Consider the following 24584-nt stretch of genomic DNA (forward strand, 5'->3'; position numbering starts at 1 on the left):
TTCTAACCGTGACAAACTTGGGACTAAAATTGGTATACCCAATACCCTGTGTATATGAAATATATATATCAAGGTAGATATACCAATTTTAATCCTAATTTTTTAACGCTTAGAAATATTGACCATAATTTTAGTCCCAAGTTAGTAACGCTTAGAAACATTGATAGACGAAAAAAATTTTGGTATAGGTATTCATAAAATCACCTAACTAGTCCATTTCAGTTTGTCCGCCGGTCAACGCAATAACTCAAAAACGAAAAGAGATATCAAGCTAAAATAGCGTGTTCAGCGCAGCTTCAACTAGTGGTCTTGTGAAAAATTCTCGAAAAACGAAGAAAAAATCTAGATAATACTAGATAAGGCCTCCATAATTGTTTTGTTTTTTAAATTTTTTTCTATAATTTATTAAAAACTAGTTGACCCGGAGAACTTCGTTTCACCTACAATTTAATTGCAACTATTGATCAACGATTATTAATCTTAATTAACCTGCAGTTCCAATTCATTTTAGCTATACTATATTTAGCCCGACTATTAAGTCCGTTAAGCCCACCCACTATACACAAAGTTTACTACTATCTCTTGAACAGGCTTTCGGCCTTTGGCTTGGCTGAAGCCTTCGGCAGTGGATCTCGATGCGCTCGCATACAGCTCAATACTATTCTAATAGCTGTTCACAATTCTAGATAAATATGGTGGGAGCGCAAATAAATACAATAGTACTCCCACTATTTATTGCAATTTATATTTTGTATTAAATTTTCAAATGTTCTGCTCAACTTCCTTAATTTTTTCTTTCATAACATCCTTTTCCTGAGAATAATTAACACAACTACAAAATAATTAGTGAAATTGTTCCATCCGTGCTCAAGTTATAGCGTTACCAGGGTAAATAGAGGTTCATTTTTATATATTTAGATAATACAAGCACTGAAATTCAACACTTTCTATACAGGGTATCCGCTTAGGAGTTACGATGAGACTTTAAAAATAACTTAAGGCATTCTTTAAATATTTAAATTAGTTTATTAACAGTATAATAGTTATTACAATATTAAATAATAAAATACAATAATTTTTAATTATTTAAAGCACTCTCTTCTCTAGTTTGTTGTTTTTATAGGTTTCCATCTTGTTAATAATAAACAAGATGGCGATGTAGTATATTTGTGTGTATGTGTATAATGTGTAATCATTAAAAATTAATTATTTATTTATATATTCGATCTTTTTAACTTAATAATTTCTTTTATTGATAAATAAAAAATAATTGGTTTCAGACTTTATTATAATATTAATCTCAATGTCAGTTATTCTTTTGGATTTCATAATGAAGACTCTGAATTCTATTGGATGTTTCACATAATAGTCGTGAAGAAAATTCAAAGATTAAATATCGATTACGAAATTTGTTACAGATTACAATCTCTCTCTCTCTCTCTTGACGTTTTTCAAGTGCCGACTTACATTAAAAAGTAATTTAAAAGGGTACACAAATTGACGTTTAGAGCTAAAAAAATAAACTTTTTTTATTCAAAATCATTTTGTAAAATCTTTGAATCGTCCGTTTTTATTAACCTTCTAAGCTAGTTCCGAAATATACGAACTCAGTCCTATTAAAGAATAGGAAATACTCGGCTTAGATTGTCAGTTAATAACAAAAAATAAATAAATTTTTTACAGTCTGCCATAGATGGGGGGCATGTATACACCCACAAGCTACAGAAAAATGTATAAAATAACATCTATAATGTATAAATAACTCTTGACTGTAAAGAACAACTCTTTACAGTCTGCCATTCATTTAAATAAAAAATAAGACTGTTCAATATACTAAAAATTTATTGGCAGATAAATTTTTAGTGTATTAACAGTCTTGCCTTTTATTCAAATGAATGGCAGACTTTAAAAAGTTTTTCTTTTTTATTTACAAACAAATGTTAGTGTAGTGTTTAACTAGGCATTAATTGTTTTGTGAATGTTATTTTATACATTCTTCTGTAGCTTGTAGCTTCATAAACATTTTTTAAAATCATTTCCCATAATACATCAATCAGTGTGATAAAATGTATATACATTAAACAATGTGTATAAGAAAGATAGTATTATATGCTTGTGAACAGTAGCAATATGAACATGCAAGCAGAAATCTAATAGTACCTTTCTTATACAAATTTATTAATATATATGTAATGTCTCACACTCATTGATGCTGTATTAGACGCATTTTTTTTTAAACGGGGCAATAATCGTTTTAAAGCGTTTATTGAGCAGCTTTGTTGAGATGCTCATTGGAAAATATTGGTCGAGATTATTAAATATTCCGATCTTTTTTTGAACGGGAGCTCTCTCTGTATATTTAGTACATTCATACATTACATAACGGGTGCTAAATTTACAGACAGCGTTCGCAAAGAAAAAGATTAACTACGAGTATTGAGTAACTACGTTCAAGATTTTCCAAAAAGCATCTCACAAAAGTTGCTCAATTAATGCTTCAATATAATCGTTGATGCTTAAAGTTTTTGAACGGTTGAACGATTTTTATGATATCGGTAAAAAATATTCTCTTTCCCATCTCACGCATACTTCTATGTTATATTGGATCCTACCCAATATTATGCCCACTCACAAATATTGCAGCTATGAGGATACAATCTACGTCTTAGCGGGCATGCAACACTAACTTTTTTACTCTTGAGTGACTTCCTATAGTTAACTTGTTATTAGAATTGAGCTTAAATGATCACCGAATATCAAAAATAGATTGAATTGGTTCGAAATAACACTGAGCGGATCAATTATTTCCCAAAATGATAAAAGATTCGAATGTTTCCTAAATAATAAGTAGAAGCGGAATCTAATTAAAGAGAATTAAATTAAAACAATAAATTGAATTTAAACTTTCTCCACGTTACGGAAACATGCTGGAATAAAACCTGCCAAATTTAAAACAAAAAAAAAAGGATAGAAATTGCGCAAATTCTTATCGTATATTTTTCTAGGAACTGTAGAAATAAACTTTTTTTTTTAAATTAAAAACAAAATTGAAAAACATAGCTCTTCAATAACAACATGTGAATTATTTATAAAAATTTATTTTTGAGTATGGAAGATATTAAAATTGTTGGCGTAATAATATTCTAGGCATAAAAAAAAGAATTTTAGAGTGTCGATTGTTTTTGGATCAGGGAACTTGAAAATAAATCATTTTAATTTATAGATAACATTTGATTAGGAATGTTTCGCGTAATCAACAGTACATAAATGAAGGTATGTATTTTTTTTTTTTAATTTTGGACACAGTTCACGCACTTTCAACCATTCCATGAATAGTAAAAAGTGTGTAAGTATCCATGACTCACTTTTTCTTGAAGACGAACTAAATACCAATATGCTCCCGAAACTGTTGTCGCATAAAATCATCTAAACTGTCCAGTAGATGTTGAAATTGTGCTTCGCCAATTTGTTCCCTTAATTTCGCAGTCTAAAAAAAAAAATTTGATAATTAATATATTTTTCTTTAAATATAATATTTTATAAAGTCTTTTAAGGTAAATTCTAAAACCAATATTATTTTAGTTTTTATTTGGACTAATTTTCGGTCAGAGTGACTATAATAATTAATTTCCAAAATTCTCTGATGATTTTTGATTTTTAAGTATAATTGATCATACATTTTCGTGATTTTAGATTTTATGAAGCAATTGGCATCCGAAAATATTGATATTACACAAATATTTTTTAAGAAATTGCCTGAAATGGCACTTTATAAGGATTTTTGTATGTTTTCTCAGAAACTATACATTCAATCATCAAATGAACCCGCTATTTGCATTTTTGGGTTAAAAATTATCTTATGTAGGGTAGTTTATTCGAAATCGGAGGCCAAATATTTTTCAATTTTCTTTGGGTCGATTTGAAAAATTCGAAAAAAATTACAAATACCTTTTTGTTTGATGAACTAGGACTAGATGAATTCGACTTTTTATGAGAGTACTAACCTGTACTTGTAAGAAATCTTTTAACACAATCGTATGTACAGGATCCGTAGCAGCCAATTGTTTACGTCGATGATCATGTTCCGTAATATAATCAGCATCATCCAAATCATATAAACTTGTTGGACTATTTGGACTAATATTTACATTAATTATCAATGAATCAATTTGTTGTCCGTTACCCAAACCATTTATATCATCTGTTCGTAGCACATCATTTAATGCTTCAATAATATTTGCCATTATACCACTAAAACATTCTAGAACAGGACGACTTTGTGCTGTTAATAGTGTGGTCAAAGCTAAACCTTGAAGAAGAAAAAAAAGAAAGATTTTTATTTGTTTATCGATTACAAAACCTTAATTTTTTGTCAAATAACTTTCATTGATAACTCAACCATTATACCTCAATATCTCGAAAATGATAAATTTTTGCTTAAAAGCTGGTTAATTATAAATACAAAATGTATGTAAAAGTGAAAATTGCGGAGCTATTCGGCAAATGGATCTATTAGACACTTTAAGATTTAATACAAGGAGCAAAATTTTACAAACCTACCAATAATAAGTTTATCGGGCTTCGGGCTTCTTGATTGAAGACTTACCTAATAATTTACGTCGTTCCAATTGTGTAACTAAAGGCATTTTATGTATCCAGACATTTAATATTTGATGTAAAACATTGTCAACTGGTTCGTTTACGAGGTGCGCAAGTTGTGATAATGCCGTGCTAAAAACATCTGCTGATACCATCAACACTCTTGATATTACAGATAAATACATTGTCATTACCATTGGTAATTCTTCACCACGATACACTCCACTGAAAACAAAAGGAATTGTTAAGGAAGTTTTTCTTAAAACCCCGAATCAAAAAAAAAAAAAATTTAAAAAAAAAAAAAAAATAGTTCTCGGTGTTGAATCTCTTATTGCAAAACAGTATAAGGCAGGGATAACTAGGTTTGTTAAATTTAAATTTTTCTGAAAAAACGATAATTTTGGTTTTTGGATGAAGAAACACGTTTTGAAACAGTTTTTAAGATTAAGGCATTTGAATAAGCTTTTTGACTTTTTTTTATCACTTCAGGTGAAGAATTCTCTCACTACACGGGCAGAAAAGTGAAATTGTTTTAAAAATCTTTAGAAGTAATATGAACGTTTAGTTTAAAATTTCTAATTAAACAAAGAGGAAGGTATAGGCTAACGACGTCATTGTTCGATATCACCATAGAAATATACATACAACACTTTGTTTTGATAAAAGGAGTTGGGAAAACAATCTTTGAATGCTTATAATTTCTTCGTTTTTTAATCAATTTTAATTTCATTTTCAAATTTTGTCATGGTATCAAGCCTAGTTTTACATTTTTAAGCGTGATATGGCAAATTCCACATCAGGCAACTACCGTATTAGCAAAATAATTTTTATTACTTATTGTTGTTGTTTACATTTAATCATGCACACGATATTTACATCATGGTCTGTTCGACTAATTTTGATATAATAATATGTTACACATTCGTAAACTAATTCTTGACAAATATCTTGTCTAGTAATCTTAATTAAAGAGAATTGAAAAAAATACACTCGAACCCGGACTTCTTGGATTCATGTCAAGCGCCCTACCAATTAGGCTATTCGAGTTCTAGACACGAATGCAATTTTTCAACTCAATGAATTTTTTAATTTGTTTATCCACTTATTTATTATTATTGCTTATTGTTGTTGTTTACATTTAATCATGCACACGATATTTACATCATGGTCTGTTCGACTAATTTTGATATATAATATGTTACACATTCGTAAACTAATTATTGACAAATATCTTGTCTAGTAATCTTAATTAAAGAGAATTGAAAAAAATACACTCGAACCAGGACTTCTTGGATTCATGTCAAGCGCCCTACCAATTAGGCTATTCGAGTTCTAGACACGAATGCAATTTTTTCAACTCAATGAATTTTTTAATTTGTTTATCCACTTATTTATTATTATTACTTATTGTTGTTGTTTACATTTAATCATGCACACGATATTTACATCATGGTCTGTTCGACTAATTTTGATATATAATATGTTACACATTCGTAAACTAATTATTGACAAATATCTTGTCTAGTAATCTTAATTAGTCGAACAGACCATGATGTAAATATCGTGTGCATGATTAAATGTAAACAACAACAATAAGTAATAATAATAAATAAGTGGATAAACAAATTAAAAAATTCATTGGTTGAAAAAATTGCATTCGTGTCTAGAACTCGAATAGCCTAATTGGTAGGGCGCTTGACATGAATCCAAGAAGTCCGGGTTCGAGTGTATTTTTTTCAATTCTCTTTAATTAAAATAATTTTTAATTAAATAATTTTCTTCTTTTTGTATTACAGAAAAAATGTGAAAATCAAGAACTATTAATGCAGTATAAAAAAATTAACCCGTCTAGTTTTTCAACACGATAATTAGGAGAAAAATAGTAGTTTTTTAAATAAACGAAAAATCACGGTTTTACCGCGAAGAAATAGAGTTTTTCGTCATTACTTGTAAAGCTCCTTGTGATCACTAAGTCGTCCCCAGCACGTATTAACTTAACTTTTTTGACCTACTTCAAAACATCAAAAGAATTATGAGGACAATAGATTTTAAATCAGAAAGATCGACAAAAATGGGTCACTCATCATCGTCACCCGTCTTACCATAAAATCAATAAATCCCTATTTTACCTTCCAGCTTAAGAGATTCAAAAATTTAAAATATCGTGCCTTTTGGCCTAACCAAGTTTTGATCCCTAAACGGAATAATAATATACCTTTAGAAAAACATTGTAACTTACTCAAATATCCTTGGTAAAATCGGTTTCAAAATATCAGGTGAAATCTGTGGCGCTGCACGCAAACAAGTTTCCAACAATCGCATTAGAATGATAATCCCATCAGAATTTAAATCACTGATCATCGAATCACACACGTTTATCAACGCTGGCCCCTGTACAATTAGCGTACGCTCTGGTGATAATAAAATATGCGCTTGTGCAATTGATAAATTCATTCGTAAATTTTCTGTTGAATCTTCCATTAACGCTGGTATATTATCAAATAAAATAATTAATTCATCGGACATTACTTGTGAATTTTCCAAAACAGCCAACCATAATTCTAAACAATCTTCTAATAAATATACAACAGCATTCTGCTTAATATCCGTACCTAAACGGATTACCGATAATAGGAAATCACTTAATCCAGCAGCACTTAAACTAGCTGCCCCCAGTGCTTTGACTAATTGTACTAACGTTGAGACAATTGCACAACGTAACATATTGTGTTCTTCGGATTCGATCCATAATAGGGGTAAATATGACATTAATGAATCCGCATGCGGGCGGATTGATAATCCAACACGTTCAACAATTAATGAGAGAACATTTAAAACATGCATCTGTAAAGATAAATCAGTTAATATTAGATTCATAACTTTAAGCATCGCAGACCAACGTGAAATATTTATACATTTAACTTCGGAGTGATTTTAAGGTCGGATAATATAGTTCAACTATCGCTAGAAATTTGCTGTGGATAGAATATCGAGTTCTTCTAACTTTTAGTTAAATATTTTCTAAAAAGTTGCAGAAAATCGATCCGAGAAATCGTTAAATAAACTCAATTTGTATCAGTGACCGACCGAAGATTCGATTTCGTACCAAAAAGAGGGGTGTTATAAGTTACCGCTACGTGTGTGTGTGTCTGTCTGTCTGTGTCATCGTATCGCCTAAACGGATGAACCAATTTTTGATTTTTTTTCTTTGAAAGGTAATGGAGAGTGTTGTTAGATTTGTTTGAAGTGCGAGTTTAGGTTTCCGAACCTGAAACAACTAAAAAAGAGGCGATGATCTTCAAAATCGGTTCAGTTTGGAGATAATTGCAAAAAAAAAATCGCGTTTGTCGGTAGTTTTTTAAATTTTGTAAATTTTACTTGTTACAAACTGATAATGATGTACAGTGAGTTTCATATATACATGAGAATTCGTTCACTTATTTTCCAAGAATTTTGAATATTAGAAAGATTTTTTTAATTTCCATATTACTTCCCAGTCAATGATACAACCTAAGAATTATTTCCCTATTTTTCATCATTGTTAAATGCAAATTATATGTTATCACTGTAAATATTTCACATTGGCTTATGCAGGGTGTTTTTTTAACTGGTGTTTCTGTTTTTTTAAGTGGACTACCATTTAACCTAGAACCTATCTACCTAAAAATAAGCGTGCATTTGAAAATGATCGAGGTTTTCAAATGATCAAATTTTTTTTGAAACTATTTTTTTGTATCTGACTTATTTTTTAAATTTTTTTGCAAATGTCAAGTTAAAAAAACACCCTATATAAATGAAACTTTAAAATTCTTACTTTTGTATCACATTCATGTGCCTCCTTTAATAAATTAAATAACAAACTAAATGACGGTTCTAAATACGAAAAGAATTGTTCACAATTAAATTCAAATGCATCAACAGCATGACGTAAGGTCGTGGATGCTGCTAAACGTACAGCCATATCTTCATTCGGTTGCAACAACATTAACAATGTATCATATAAAATTGGACGTAGTTCTTGTGATAATTTTATGGATGTCCAAACACCAATCAGCCATACAACACGACGTCGAATTATACGATAGTTATTATCTTTTACTTTTAATTCTTGTATTAATGTCAATGAAAACCACTGATCGAAATTTATCTGAAAATAAAGGAAAATAATCAGAAATCTTTTTAAAAAAAAAACGAAAAACTTGGCTAGAACTTTAACATCATTCTTGGCTAGAACTTTAACATCATTCTTAATCAGTTATTAAAAAGATTTCAAAATTCCAATCGAGGATAGTCTATGAATGTCATACAGTCAGACTGAACTAGGTACCGGATCACTCTGGCGTTAAAGAGAATTAAGTAGCGGATTCGTTGGAACGAGAGGGACAGCCTCAAACGCCCCTTTCACCTGAGCCAGTTATTCCCATAATTAGATGTTCTGTGAATTACCGAATCAAGAACTGACTACAACAAAGGGCATGCGGTAGGCCAAAATATATAAAACCAGTTAGGCCATTCGACTGTACTCGCCTGAAACTTACTAGAGAGAAGAGTGGTGGTACCCTTGACAGAACACTGACAATAGAAGGGTGGTGGGACCCAAGGGTGGTGGGACCCTTGACAGGACACTGTCAATTGAACTATCACCTTTACAACATGGAGATTTCTGCTGATTCCACTTGCAGGGCCTGTATGGAGGACAATGAAACCTGTATACATGTTATTTGCACCTGCAGATTATCAGTTTTAGAATTGTGGGTCCCAAACCTAGGATTCAGAAATCCTGGAAGAAATCCAAGAGGAGAATCTGAGGGCTTTCTGCGTGGTGTCTAGACTCGACAGAATATCTCTTATCCGGAGACGACTCGCCTTTGGGTGATGTGTTTTCTCAAGGAGGACACAGATGATACCTTGATCCCTCTTTCTTTTAGACATTTGATGCCCACCAAAAATCCTTTAGACGTTTGATGCCCACCATATTTACTGATTTATGATGTCATAGATGGACAAAGGGAGTATGTTTTAAATTAAGCTTTAAAATTACACTTACCTCATCATATAAATCAAATGCTGCAAGACCAGCAGCACTATAAATTGCATCTTTGTGTAGAATCGCTGGTAAATCTGTAGGCGATACTAAGCCATGTGATGCGTTAATCATTTCCAATAAAACTGGTGCTAATGTTTGACGAAATTCGTGGAATAATGTCACAAACACTGTTTCAGTACTTGGCTAAAAATAAAAAAAGTATAACAACTAACATATTTAATTGTTAAAATTTTCAATGAACATTTTTTGAAGTGAACATAAAGATGAATGTAAAAAAAATTTACCCGTAAACTATATTTCCAACTTTCTCCACATTCATCTGTCGCAAATGTTTCAGGGTCAGCATCCCACATTTCTAGATCATCTTGTTTTAACAAGAAATAATGTGACACTAATTTTCGACACATTTCTGCCAATGTATTTGGTTGAAAGAAATTCATTTTAATTTGATGTGCTCGTAATGTTTCAGAATCTTGGGTCATTTCAATAACTTTCGCTGGTTTATATTCTGCACACAATAAGATCCCTTTAATTAAATTGAAACATTGAATAATAAATCGTTCGTATAACAAATGGGCTCCATCCGATGTAAATAAATAGTAAACTGTAAACTCGAGCGTTGGTTGAATTAAATCCACGTAACTGAATGGATGCGTATCAAGGACTGCGATTAATATTTTTGTTAAATGGATGATAAATTTTTCACACAATTCTAATAAGTATATTCCTTTTCCCCGTAATTGTTTTCCTGGAAATGAAAAAAAATTGAATATATATTTTAAAATTAAAAAAAAAAATAAATAATAGCAAATATTCTCTGCAAAAGACCATATTTTGAACAATTATTTAATTTTTTCACAGAAGTGATGGCCTTTTTTCCCGTAACGCTTCATTTGCAAGACAAATTTTGTTACTTACGACATTCTAATGCAGACTTAGCTCGTTCAAAAATTACATTCATAAAACAGACAGCATCAGTGGATTCATGTGGTTTCTTAAATCCATGGACAGTTAATTTTCGCAGTATCCGCAACGTTAACAATGCTTTTTCTAAATTTTCCGTAATAATTTCAACTGATGAATTTTGTTGAATATGTCGTATAAATATTTCCGTATAATTATTCCATAAATTTAATATAAACGTATAAATATTCCCAGTCAATTCTTGGAATAATTTTCGATCTCCAGTCAAACGTTTCGATGATAACTGTTTCATTACATGGTGTAACATTAACAACGCTCTATGCTGCGTTAGAGAATCTTGACTATCGATAGCTGCCAATAGTGTGGGGACTAATTCAGGCCATTCACGTGGACAATCAAATCGGGCCACTTTCGATACTAACACTGCTAATTGTAATGCAATTTGATTGACGGGTTCGTGAAAATTCGATATTAGACCACGTCGTAATGATACTTTTTCTTCTTCGCTAATTGCACTGAAAATTGTATGAAAGAAATTTCTATTGAAGTTAAATCAATAAAATCAAATTAAAAAAAACTTAAAATAAATTAACTTGCAGGTTTGAATAAATAACTCCAGGCACATGCTAGGCAAAGTAGGCATATACCTACAGGCATGAGATTACAAAGAAACGCGCGCATGGAAGTATTTAAGCAAACATAAAGTTAATTTTGACATTTGTGCCGGTATTCAAATGTATGACAGTCTAATTCAGCGGTGCCCAACCTACGGCCCGCGGGCCGGATCCGGCCCGCGAAGAAGCTCAATCCGGCCCGCGAGCTCCTAGTCGGATATTCGTAAATTATTGACCAAATACCGCCTATTTTTTAAATTTATTAAAGTATTTTCTGTGAATTTTATTAACTACAATATTTCTGATATTGTTATATGTATTTTGATTGAATAATTTGTATTTGTACATGACATCGGCATGACACGGTGTGTCATGCCGATGTCGACTAGTGCTGCCGCGAGTGGCCGATAGTCGAGGTGACTACAGAGTGAAGTTAGTTATAATCATGGAGTTACTTGTGGTAATTATTTCATAGGAGATGCTCACATATGTTTACATTAACTTTTGTGAAAACTTTAAGTTAATTTTTGATAAATAAGTTATTAAAAAATATAAATTTAATTTTGTGAAAGTTTTATAATATTGAATATTTTTACCCCAATTACCCCATTACGATTCCAAACATAAGCAGACATATAACAAACAAAGACTATAGGATAGACAAGAAGCAGAAGTATAATTATAAGTGACATCTGGAGTCTGAGGCGATCAACTATTAAGTTTGTAGGCCTTTGCGGGTATGGCTATTAAGTTTAACTACTTTGCGGGGGTGACTATTAACTATTAAGTTTGAAAGCCTGACTCGGTAGAGGCGCTGAAACTCGTATACTACGATTTTACATTAGCTCATATGGGCTGCTTCTCCTCTATCCTATGCTCTTTGATAACAAATACGTCGGTGTGTGCCGCGAAAATAAAATTACAAATTTACAAAGTGAAATTGGCGGATTAACCAAACTATTTAACAACGCGAAAAATATTAATGAGTCGATTGTAAATTTTACATATTATAATCATAAAATTCATAATTTTGATGATCATAATTTTGATCATAAAATTTATAAATATTTAAAAAAAATGAATCAGCACAAACATATTCGTGAATTCATTGAAAATGTTGAATTTTTTTCAAAGGTGTTACTAAGATATGCAATTATAAAGAATCCGGCCCGCGAAATCGTATGTCATGATGAATCCGGCCCACGGACAAAAAAAGGTTGGGCAACCCTGGTCTAATTCATATAATTTTTACAGAAAGGGAAAACTTTAATAAAAATAAATAACAAGTCTTGGAACTCTCAATAGTCAAAGAATACGAAAAAGGCACAGGCAAGATGCGGAAAAGAAAGCTCACTGCAGCTGAATATGCTGAAGATATTTCTTCATTATTTGATCGGGAGCATTCAGAGTGACAGTACACCTAGTAATTATAGACAGACTTTTGGTTGAACTTAAAGGGCGAGAATTGTACAGTAATTTTTCGTTATTAAGCAATTTGATCACTGAAAAAGTTCAAAATAGAGCAAGTATGATAAGTAACGATGTACTTTGTAGTTAGAGAGATATACATATGATTTACTGATGGTCATGGTAACCGTCTGCTGAGCCTTAAATATGATAGTAGGTAATGTTCCAAGTCACCCTGTAAGGTTCCTCGATTTCTATGTGTCATATTCCCCCCCCCCAGGGAATAATTCGTGTTTTTCAAAATGCTGCCAAAAAAATCCCCGATCACTTGCTTTTCTGCCAGACATATTTTCCTGATCCTTTTGACATCCTCAAAACAACAAAACAAGTTTTACACAGTTTCCAGAACCATCACTTCAATTTTTTGGCGTAATTCGGGAATGGGACGACTTGTTGAGCTCAAACTTTGCAGGAGGACTGTTCAGAATCACATCTTATGCATTATCGAACAAGCAAACAGTTTCCAGAACCATCACTTAGTGACAGTTTTTCAAATCTCCCCGTGGGGGGAGGGGTATAACACATAGATATTCGAGGAACTTAACAGGGCGACTTGGAACATTACCTACTATCATATTTAAGGCTCGGCAGACGGTTACCATGACCATCAGTAAATCATATGTACATCTCTCTAACTATTGGTGATTTAGAAAAGTTCTTTTTTGATGAATGTAGATGGATACTACGTTTTTATTTAACAGCGGTAGCTCAAGCCGGAGAACTAGAGAGATTTTCATTACGGGGAGAGTGTCCTACAGGAGAGGAAGAGTGTAACGACTTATAACAAAATGCCACAAAGCGCACGCAATACGGCAGTAATTCCCTTCTAAAAAGTAAGAAGAACATTTCCTGGACCCACGCTTGCTACTCAGTTTTGACCTCATACAAAAGTTCTAAGTAAACTAAAGAGAAGTTTAAACTGAAGGAGGGGTGGAGTATTTGATGATTAACTGTCAGAACTTTACTAAATTAGACGAGTGCAAATTTTCTTCGCTTATTTCTCGAGATATACAGTTCGAAAGTACTAATGAAACAACAAATAGTTAATATATATGTTACAAGAAATGTAATCAAAAATTCTTTTTGTTAAATATTTAAAATAATGTCTTTTGATTCAATTTAGATCTATTTTATAATAAGCGGAATGGAGTTTTACAAAAAACTTACTTGGGAGCGTTTTTTCTCCAATATTTATCAATCCCATTTTTAAAATACAAAACTGCAATCCATCTGACATTAATATCGATTGTATGATTCGAAATAACATTCTAAAATCAAAATAACACAAATAAATCACGTCACTAAAATCAAAAAACTTAATAATAAATACATACAAAAAGTATAGAATAGAAACCCGGTTGTGTTTCCCATTCACGTAACTTCGATTCAGCCGGTTTTAGTATATCAGGATTTTGATTTGATGCCTTATGCAATGTTTCCAAAACAATTGTTTGTGCTGTTTCTAAATCCATTTTTGTGTTTCCAACTTATTTATACATATGATAATCACTTTTTAAAATACACCATATTTTAGGTGGAACTTATTACGTTTTAACATGTATATAATAGAACTTTCGAGGTATATTCTGGTTCTAATGAATTTGTCAATAAACACAGATTATTGTGTGCACTCAATTAAATGTTAAACAAACACCATTGACACTAATTTCATGTTTTTGCTAAATATTTGTCATTACTTTTCGTTGATTTGTATTGTAAATGTGTGAAATAAATTATAACCTCAAATTGTCATCATATATTTATCATCAGTCGTCAAATTTGTGAGGTACATCAAAAATGTTGCTCTAAACCCTTTGTATTGTCTTCTACTTTACCAGCTTATGGTACGTTTATTATGGTTCGCTAGAGGTCACAGGTGAAATTTAGGGCTTTAATATACATTACAAGTTCGTACAATTTGCAAAAAAAGAACATTTGCAATTGATTTGCAATACGTTCTATTTGCAATGTACTTCCTGTCCATAGAAAAATATAACCTAATCTGCCTCTAATCAGTTTTTATTCTAAAGTCCACAATTTGCGGTTTGCCTTAAAACCAAAATGAAAATTTTGAAATCGTTTTTTTAACCGACTTCAAACAAAAAAGGAGGAGGTTATCAATTCGACTGTTTTTTTTTTAATGTTTGTTACCTCAGAACTTTCGACTGGGTAAACTGATTTTGATGATTCTTTATCTATTTGAAAGTTAGTGAAGTTCTGATAACGGCATTCATGAGAAAACCATAAAAGCGAATAAATCAATATCACGCCAACCAATTTCGATGATTCTTTTTTAGTGACAAATTAGTTAGTGTACTTCAGATTCACTAAAAATCACAAAATAAAAAAACTTTTAACATTAGAAAACCGACTTCAAAACAAAAACTTTTCTAAAACAAATTAATATGCACTAAAAAGTAAAGAAATAACTTTTTTATAAAGATAATATAATGTAGTTAAAATTATTTTTATTTTTGGAGTCGGTGTCAGCCAAGGAAACAACTCTGACAGAGCTTTGCTTCATTAGCTTAACTGACACCGACTCCAAAAATAAAAATAATTTTTACTACATTACTTATATTATCGTTATTTCTTTACTTCTTAGTGCATATTAATTTGTTTTGGAAAAGTTTTTCTTTTGAAGTCGGTTTTCTTTTTTTTAAAAGTTTCTTTATTTAACTTTTGTTTATTTTTTCCGAGTAACATTTTTATACCATGTATATATATAATATATCAAGGTATACTAAGTTTAGCCCCAAGTTTGTAACGCTTAAAAATATTGATGCCACGAGCAAAATTTTGGATTTTTGCTACGAGCAAAAAATCAGTCTATCTGTCTGACAACATGATAATTCAAAAACGAAAAAAGATTTTAAGCTTAAATTTTTACACAGTAGTCAGGACGTAAAAAGTGAGGTCGTGTTTGTAAATAAACAATAAAGGTGAATTGGATCTCGGGTAGGACCCATCTTGTAAACTGTTAGCAACTCAACACTCGAATGTACAGACTGATTCAGTTAAAGATTATTTTCGGGCCACAATTTACTTACATACGACTTCGATTTGTTTTTGACACATTTACAGGATTAATTTTTGAATATCATCGTAATATTTTATCAAATTTTGCTTGTTCTTTCCCAACAAAATGGTTTTGTTGGGAATTGATTATAAATTTGGTACGTTTCCCGTGACGTCTGAGTCGATGAAATTCAACTTTTTTCGAAAACGCAAACACTCATACATCGCGGTCTGCACGGTGTGAGTTTTAGAAGTTTTTTTCTGTACCTCGCAGAATTAACTTATTGAAAAATAGTGAATGAATATCACATTTTGACGAAACAAAATGTTCTCTAACTCGAAAAAAGAGTAACTTGTTTTAATTGTTATCGATTTTATGCTCTAACATGATGAACAGTTTGACTCCCTTCCTGGCTCATTCCTGAGCATGGGCCTGTATTTGGAAATAGAAGTTTAGTTTTGTTTCCCTTCATTTTGAAGATACAATTCCCAATTTCTTGAATTTGGGATTATAAAGAACTCTCTTAAAAAAATATAATCAAACACAGAGCAGATCCTTTTTATGAAAATAACATTTGAATAATTCTTTAAATTTTTTATTAAAAAGAAATAAATACATATACAGGCACTAATTTAACTAATTAAAATATATATTTTTTAATTAATCATTTTTTTCAATATTAATTAAAAATAAAACGCTTCTTAAAAATTAAAATAAGTATTTTTAACAAAATATATTTATATAATATTATTTATTCGACTTAATAAATTCGGGCGGGCGGTTGTCGAACAATCGAACTAATTATGAAGGGATGAATCGAATATAACTATGAAGGGATGGGTGGACCCATTCTTTGACGATATTTCTTAACAAATTCTTTGGCTTGTTTATCACCTTGTTGTCGATTCTCCAATGCTTTTAAAGCTTCCGAATCTGTCGGGGAAAAAAATCATTAATTTCGAAACATTTTTTCAGGTTATTTTTGTAGTCTTACCTAATTTATGGGGTCTTGTTAATGCTAAATGTTGTTGTGGTAATGATTCAAGTGATTCTGGAGTATCTGGGATGTCTTTAAAATGATAATATGCTTCACATATATATTGATTACTCATCCCTAAAAAGTCTTTATCTTTTATACTAAACATAATCAGTCCATTGTTGCAGTTTCTTTGTTCGGGGGTTAAATTTCTGTAAAAAAAAATTTGGTAACATAAAATTTTACTGTAAAATTTGAACTAGTTCTGAAGTCCCTTGTTTCTAAATTGTTTCCTAAATTCCGATCTGGGTATCCAGCCACTCAGGCGTTAATGAGAATGATAAGCGGACTCGTTGGCACACGAGGAGTCATCTCAAACACGCCTTTCCCCTCAGCCTGTCATTCCCATAGATGCTCCGAAATTTACCGAATCGAGGTAATTCTACGACAAGCCCATCTTAATTACTGGGACTTTGCATAGGGCATGAGACTGGCCAAACTGTGTATAACTAAAGCTGGGCCATTCGCCTGTGTTCGCCTGAAACTCAGTGGAGTACAGTTGAGAAGAGTGGTGGGACTCTTGACGGACATTATCGATTGAACTATAACTTTCATAACATGGAGATCTCCATGTTTGGGTCCGAAGCCTTTGACCTATTAACCCTGGGAAAAATACCGACAGAGAAGATGTGGGCTTTCTAAGTGTCGTCCTGCTTCGACCGAATCCTATAGCTTCATTTACTCGGCGACGTCCTGCCTTCAGTTGATAGGTTATTCTGAAGGTGGGCATACAAAGGACCTTTTGGTTTAGGTGCTAGGAACCCATTTGCGGTACCCCTCCTATGCATTATTATTATGTACTAGATGACAAAAAATGGAACTTACATAGTAAATGTTTCATCATATAATGGAAACAATGTTTTATTTTGTGTTTGTGTCTTTGGCTTCATAACATTTAAAAATTTATCTTCTGGTAACAAATGTATTCGTACAAACGAATCACATGAACCTAAAACAAAATAAAAACCATAATTTTAATACATTCACAATTAAATACAATAAAACCATAAAAATATTAAGCTTACGTGAAGCTGTACGTAAAAGCAAAGACTTAAATAAAAAATTTGAATTGATCATACCATTTGTGTCCATTGGTATTAAATTTCGGGCATTCATAACTTCAATTTTTAACGTACATCCATGGAATTTACATCGGACAGTTAACTGCCCTAATGGTGGCGGTGTCGTTACTTCATTCGTTTGCATTTTAACTTGTTCCTCCCATCGTTCTAAGTGTACGCTATGTATTAAATCGGAAGTTTCCTGACCATTTAACGCTAACAAATGTGCAATTTTACTTAAATTCTCATAATCGGACGCTAAATTCGGCGAATCGGTTTGTTTAAAAGTACGTAACATTAATTTTAAAGTTTCATTTAAGCTATGATAGAATGAAGGTGGACGACGTTTTTCTATATTTGTTTCGAGTATATTTGATAAAATCTCTGCGACATTATCCCACAGAACATCTAATACTCGTTGGAAATTATCCTCGTTTAATTGTTCGTGTAACGTAGCTAAATTATCATCTAAATAACGCATAATACGATCCATGCTGTTTGAATCCGTTGGTAATAATTCAGCACCTTCGATTAATAAACGTCGCATTGGTGGGACCATTTTTTTAACGACAGTTTCTAATAATTCTAAAATTTTATTTTTTACTGTATCAATAGCATTTTCGATTACGTTTTGTAATGTTTGTTTACAACGTTCAGCTTCCAGAGGACTACGTAAATCGGATAATTTTTTTAAAAGTTCCTCCATACTTAATTCATTTACAAATGGCTGAAGTGATTGACGAACGTAATCGATATTATTGATAGCTAAACACCATTCATTTGTTACTTCGAATTTCTTTTCGTAAACGTTTTCAACGTTTCCCATTCCATCAACCTTTGATGCCATTTTATCGGCGTAGTAGACACAACACCGACAAATGTCATCAATAATTTTTGCAACAAATGTATATGACCCTTCGACATCTGGCCAATTCAATTGTTGCCAAAATACTTTAATTTGATAGAAAATAGTTAGCGTATCCACAGCCGAAGAACTATATTTAACTTCTGATGAAACGGGAACTAAATTATCTAATTCAACAGCTTTTTGGATACGTTGTAAAGCTTTGTAAACCGCAATATCTAACCATTGTGCAACTCCGCCATGGAACCAAAGATAAAAGTCTTTGATTTGGAAACTGGAACAGTCAGTTGGGCATAAACCTTCGCCTAATCTATAAAATAAATTGTAAATGTAATACTCTTTAGCTTATTTTAGAACAAATTTTGGATACTTACATAACGAATTTCTGGATTACCAAATATAATTCGAATAGAGTTGTTCCTTGTGCCATGGGTTCACTAACATTATCACTATTGGCGACAAATGTTTCATCGAAACGTAAACGTTTTAAAGATTTACAAATATCCAAAATTTCTGGTTCGATAAGTTGAGTCAAACGTTTTTCGTATAAAATGTAAAGACTTCTTGCGTATTGGAAACTTACAATTCTGTAAACAAACAAACACAAATTTTGTAAAAAATTTCCACTTTGCAACAGACAGGAGATCATCAAGTTGTTGTAACATTAAATAGCACAGTCAAGAATATCTGGTTAGGTAGCGAATCGTTCCGACGTAAAAGAGGATAAAAAACAGACTTTAAAGCAAACGAAGGGTCCTCACGTTAGACATCCGTATCACTGACGTTAAAGGAGTGGTTTTGACAAGACGACATTAATTTTTGGAATATTGTAATATTCTTGCGCTGTATTTGGTTAATAATACAGTAAATAAGCCGGAAAATACTATTAAATGTGGAAAGTTGTTACTTCTAGCGGTAGTTTTAATGGGGATGCGACCATATTCAGTGCCTTTTTAGGTCAACGACCTCGGAAACCCTCGGGAGATAATTTCCGAGGTGAAATTTTAAAATTTATTTTTTCATTGTATCTATTTCAAGTGCTTTGGGGTAGGAAGACTATCCTAATTTTCTCATTTTTCATAGTTATGCAGAGGCTGAATGTTCCTGAAGGTCTAAGGAACACGTACAAACAAAAATTTTTGAAATCGAAGTTGTTTTACCACTTTTCCACATTTTCCGACTTATTAAGTATAGTAGCCCGAAAGAAACTGTAAAATAGAAGATTTCGATGACACAAAACTGCATTTAGTTAATAAAATAAAAATAACTTACTCTTGGAAAATTTTATCATAATATTCAACAGCCTTTTGCAAGTCCGATCTAACTAATTGTATAATTTTAATCAAATGTTGCATTTTTGCTTCGTCTGTATGATCTTGACATGGGTTATGTTCCAAAACATGTTCAAACCAATCAATAGCACCCTGCTGAATGGCATCTCCTAAAGTACCACGAAAATCCCAATTTCCTTCACTATCATCATCTGATTTATATGTTAACCAACGATACAGTTCCGAAGGAAACAAATTAATCTTCTCTGGTGGTTCTAGCAATGACATTTTAGCAATAATCCGTAACACTTCAATTACTTGCTTCAAGATATTTTTATCTCCTGTACTTTTTTTACGAATCTTCCGTATTGTATTAAAAACGAACGGCAACAATTTTTTACTTGATTCCCAGAAAATTTTCACTTCTTCTTCGCAGAATGAATTTGATTGCAATGGCCGAATAAGTTTATCTAATAAATTTGAAAATAATGTAAAGCTTAATGGATGATCAGCATGGACTTGGGTATATACGACCCACTGGCATAGAGCTTGTTCATTAGGGTTTAAGCCACTTTGGGCTGCATGTTGTGTTATTAAAGATTCAGCTTGGGCACTATAATTTCCACACCACCAGTATGGCACAACTTTACTAGTTTCTAGCTCATGAAGAAGCAAAATTTTTAATAAATGTTGATGTTCTTGCGCGGCAACTCTAGGTTGTTTTGTGGAACTGAATGACAATCGGATTCGAAGAACGCCTTGACGTTTCGCTTTATTCTTCTTATCCAAACTATACCACATCGTCATTCCGGATGCAGGAATGGTTGATAAAGGAATCGCTGCTCGTCCAATAAATTCATTTTCATGTTGTCCTGTCGACGCAGTGATTGCAATTTCTTTTACAAGTTTGCGTAATCCTTTAACACCACGCACTTCCATAAATTTACCCATTTTTTCTCGTACTGTTTCCGCAGGATCAAAATCCCACACTTCTAAACACAACGTATCATCTTGTGCGTTTTCTGAGACGGGTAATGAAAAATGTTCTTCCCAAGTTGGATTTAGTGTCGCACTCTTTACCGATGTGTTATATCGATGTGTAGGTAATGATTGTAAAAATAAAGTGACGAATGGATCACTTAAACCATTTGGATCTTTAGGCACAATATCTTTACCTTCAACTATTTCGACGTTTAATAATATTTCAGGCGCTTCTTTCTTTTCTGCTGCCTCTAATAATGTATTGTGCTTATCGTAAGACATTTTAAACGCTTCTTGTAAATAATTAAATAAGGCAGTTTGTCCAGTCTCATATGCTTGATCACAGCCGACATTATGTAAAATTTCGTATAAAATTTCTGAATATAATTCATCAATCTAGAAAAAATATATAAAAAATACATATATAAAATACACAAAAACTATTTATTTTCGGCAAAATATTTAATAACTTTTTGACCTGACCAAAAGGTATAAGCGAATTTCTGCTTCAATAAAAATGAAATATTGCTTTGTGCTCATGATGGATAATTTCACAAAAATTCCTGCTAAGGTCCTAACGAAAAATTCGGAGGGTATACCAAAAGGGAATTAAAAAAGAAGTGGGTTAATCAGGCAATTATTTTAATATTAGTGAAATTGAAATTATAATTAGCACTTGTAGAGTATAAATTTTTTTTGCAATTTATCATTTGATCACTTTTTTAATCCGACGTGGCGAATAACATTTAATCAGACACGTCTTCACTCAAGCCTTCATATTCACACAAAAATTAACCAATAGGAAATTTTAAAATTAAAACATATTATTTCTAAAGTTTACTATCACAAAATTTTTTTTTTTAAAGACCTACTAATCTATTATAGTAAGCTACAATTTTAATTTTTTAAGTTTTTTGAAATTTCGTAGTTCAATAAATTTCAAAATAATTCTAATAAGAGTCAAAAATTTGTAATTTTTTAACATTTTTTTCTGTGTTCTTCACAAAAAAGTATAGACAATTTGGATCAAATTAAGGACATTGTTAACTTTTCAACGGGTTTTGTTTTTCATTGTTATATAAAATTTTTCAAAGCAATCCAAACTTACAGTCATTGATGCAATACACATATTCACTTCATGTTGCAACTGTTCTTTTTTCACCCCCCGAAAAGTGTTTCGTGTTTTCATCCCTTTAGTTTTCATTTTTCCAAAAAATTTTACACCCACAAAAATTTAATATAAAAAAAAATTACACAGAATCTTTCATTTTCTTTTTCAAGTATTTTATATTTTGTTTAAAAATTTTTCGTATGAAAAAAGTCCCAATTAAAAATTTAAATTAAGTTAAGGTCATAACAGTCATTTAAAATTAAAAATCATATCATAACACAACTTGTATATTGAACAGAGACGCGTGTTAGTATAGTGGCGTCCGCGTCTGGATGAATGCGATGATGTTCGAACACAGAACGACGCCTGACGTAACGTAAGAAATTGTAGGCTGGGTCCTGACCATTACTTATAGGTGTATTCCACTACATATCAATAAATATAAATGAAGTTTTTTTATAATTATTTTTAAAAAACTTGCGAAAGAATGTTATTTATAAATAAAAAAAGGATGATTAACCGACATAGTTTTATTATTTATTTTATATTTTTATTTAAGTTTTTTTTTTCTTTAAATAAAATAGAATAAATAAAGATAAAAAAACTTCTGGGATTGTAAACAAAGGATATGCGGTTTGTTTTATTATATATGCAATTATTTGACATATATGTCATATAAATTGCATAAATAAAATTATTCTAGAATTAGTCCAGGAATCGGCGGATAAGTACCAACAACTATTCCACCTAAATTTTTTTTAAACGATACTCTACAAATTGTCCTGCTGATGATGTAAATGCATGTTGCAAGGTTGGAAAATTTGCAAATGTTTATATTTAGTAAAATTGCGAAAATTGTTTATTATGCCCCGGGGAAAAGTTTTTTAGACTATTTGGACTATTTATAGAAAAAAAATCTCCGCTAAGACTAATAGTTCTATTATTATTTATTTAAAGTTCGAAAATATGAGAAAACGGCAATAAAATTCAGAAAACAATATGAACAACCAAAAATTTTAATGTTTCCAAACTCCTTAAATATTCTTCAAACATCCTTTAACAAAGTTCCACATCTTTTTTGTCTGATACTTTATTGTACATGTTTTTTAAGAGCTACCTAACAATTTAATAGTAGGTATACCGCAAAATACCCAAAAATAAAATACTTTTTAGTTTAAATGTGATATTATGGCATTTTAAAAAAGCGTCCCAGAGCGGACGTATGTTAGCGTTTTTAAATTTTTAGGATTTATAAAAATATCAGGAATTATGATTTCATGTTTATATAGGACATGTTGAAATATTTGCAGCTAGCTAGAATACATTTTTTTCTGATGTTTTGGAAACAACTGAAAATTAAAAATGTCAGCAAAAACTTCATTTATAATAAACATAGTTGAAAAATGAGATTTTGTGCACTTAACCAAATCGTATAATTTTCCACAATTTAAGAGAGAACTCTGCAACCATAACATTTTTCTCCACCAATTTTACATCGCTTAAGCCTAGAGGCGGACTTTTTTCCACCAATATGCCATAGTTGACACTACCGTTTTTTTAGTCACCACAAATCTAATTTGGGCTCCCAACTGGTCTTTTCGACCAAAAAATTGTCTACTCTCCTTTTATTTATACACTTTTTTGTTTTTATTAGTTTTTTTAGCCCTCGTAAAAAAATTTTTCATTCCTTTTTATTTGCCATCTCGGTAAGGACTATTATGTAGATTTAGATTCAAATATAAAAAAATCCATTCCGATTGTTTTATAAAATAATGATAGATTTTTTAAGAAAAAGTTCTGTAATCAATTAATTACTTTAAAATAGAAAAAAAAGAAGATTAATTTTGAATAAAATTATCAATAAATTAGCTGTTATTGTTTGAATTAAGATTGGAAAATACAAAACAAGTGAATAAGCGATTAAAATAATAAAAATAAATTTTTGTATTGATTTTAAAGCTAAATGTTATCAAAGGTGTGGCATCTGTTAATAAATTCTAAATTTAAAGAAATTGTTAAATTTTTGCAGAGTTTCAAGCGAAAAAACACTGCGCTTGATTTCTAAGCTAAAATTAACATGGCTGATTAAATATTGAGTCACTAGTTTACCAACTTGTTCATAGTATTCTTTTGATTTATTGTGACTTTATATTGTAAGACGATGACAGGTCAGATAGCCTCATTTTCTCGCCTACATCGAAGAAAGGCTGAAAAGTATATAATTTTTTACTAGAATGAAGTAAAATTTGCTGAGTTTCTGCATGGTGAACTTACGGAAAATTAATTTTCCACTTCATGAAATCTACGATCGAACCTGGCATAAACGTAAACGTTAGAAATAAGAAGTGCAAGCAATGGGTTGAGACAAAGATCTAATTGCGTTTCTTCTGCGTTTTATAGGTTTCTGCGAATCAAAACGCGAAAGGATAACGCGAAATCAAAAAAATTTTAGTATAATGTTCATTTAAGTCAATATTTTTCTGCTTCCTTTGAAACCATTGTGAAAAAATGAGCGATGAGGCGTTACATTTTTATTACGGTGTATCAGGAGAAAATCCTGATGTCGAATTGGCCATATTACCTACAAAA

The 24584-nt window shown here is 31.3% G+C and overlaps 2 protein-coding genes across 6 annotated transcripts in view; both read right to left on the reverse strand.

Moving 5' to 3' along the window:
• Nucleotides 1-3093: 3093 nt before the first annotated feature.
• Nucleotides 3094-14625, reverse strand: LOC123300866 (importin-11). Its single transcript, XM_044883524.1, has 10 exons — nucleotides 13986-14625; nucleotides 13819-13919; nucleotides 10565-11085; nucleotides 9931-10394; nucleotides 9647-9829; nucleotides 8414-8746; nucleotides 6839-7443; nucleotides 4607-4824; nucleotides 4005-4309; nucleotides 3094-3487 (listed from the first exon to the last, which is right to left on the reverse strand). Exons 1-10 carry the CDS (start codon nucleotides 14121-14123, stop codon nucleotides 3383-3385), a joined length of 2973 nt encoding a protein of 990 aa, XP_044739459.1. The 5' UTR covers nucleotides 14124-14625; the 3' UTR covers nucleotides 3094-3382.
• Nucleotides 14626-16392: 1767 nt separating this feature from the next.
• The window catches only part of LOC123300865 (protein unc-13 homolog 4B), a 49442-nt gene continuing 41250 nt past the window's right edge, over nucleotides 16393-24584 (reverse strand). For 4 of the 5 annotated variants that reach the window (XM_044883519.1, XM_044883522.1, XM_044883520.1 and 1 more), the window contains exons 3-8: nucleotides 19905-21280; nucleotides 19007-19219; nucleotides 17786-18942; nucleotides 17532-17655; nucleotides 16665-16858; nucleotides 16393-16603 (exon numbers count right to left, since the gene is read on the reverse strand). In XM_044883519.1, the coding sequence (XP_044739454.1) occupies nucleotides 16497-16603; nucleotides 16665-16858; nucleotides 17532-17655; nucleotides 17786-18942; nucleotides 19007-19219; nucleotides 19905-21280 (3171 nt within the window). In that variant the 3' untranslated portion in view covers nucleotides 16393-16496. Of the gene's footprint in view, nucleotides 16604-16664; nucleotides 16859-17531; nucleotides 17656-17785; nucleotides 18943-19006; nucleotides 19220-19904; nucleotides 21281-21992; nucleotides 22191-24584 lie in introns of those variants that run through there. The other variant, XM_044883523.1, reaches the window with a different exon arrangement.

Source organism: Chrysoperla carnea, chromosome 5 (assembly GCF_905475395.1).
Source record: "Chrysoperla carnea chromosome 5, inChrCarn1.1, whole genome shotgun sequence".
Lineage (NCBI taxonomy): Eukaryota > Metazoa > Arthropoda > Insecta > Neuroptera > Chrysopidae > Chrysoperla > Chrysoperla carnea.

Coding starts and splice junctions, on each gene's coding strand:
- LOC123300866 (XM_044883524.1), bottom strand. CDS start 14,123: ATGGATTTAGAAACAGCACAAACAATTGTTTTGGAAACATTGCATAAG. Junction 9,830..9,930: donor GTTGGAAATATAGTTTACGG/GTAAATTTTTTT, acceptor TTTTATTTTTAG/CCAAGTACTGAAACAGTGTT. Junction 4,825..6,838: donor ATTTTACCAAGGATATTTGA/GTAAGTTACAAT, acceptor TTTTGTTTTCAG/TGGAGTGTATCGTGGTGAAG.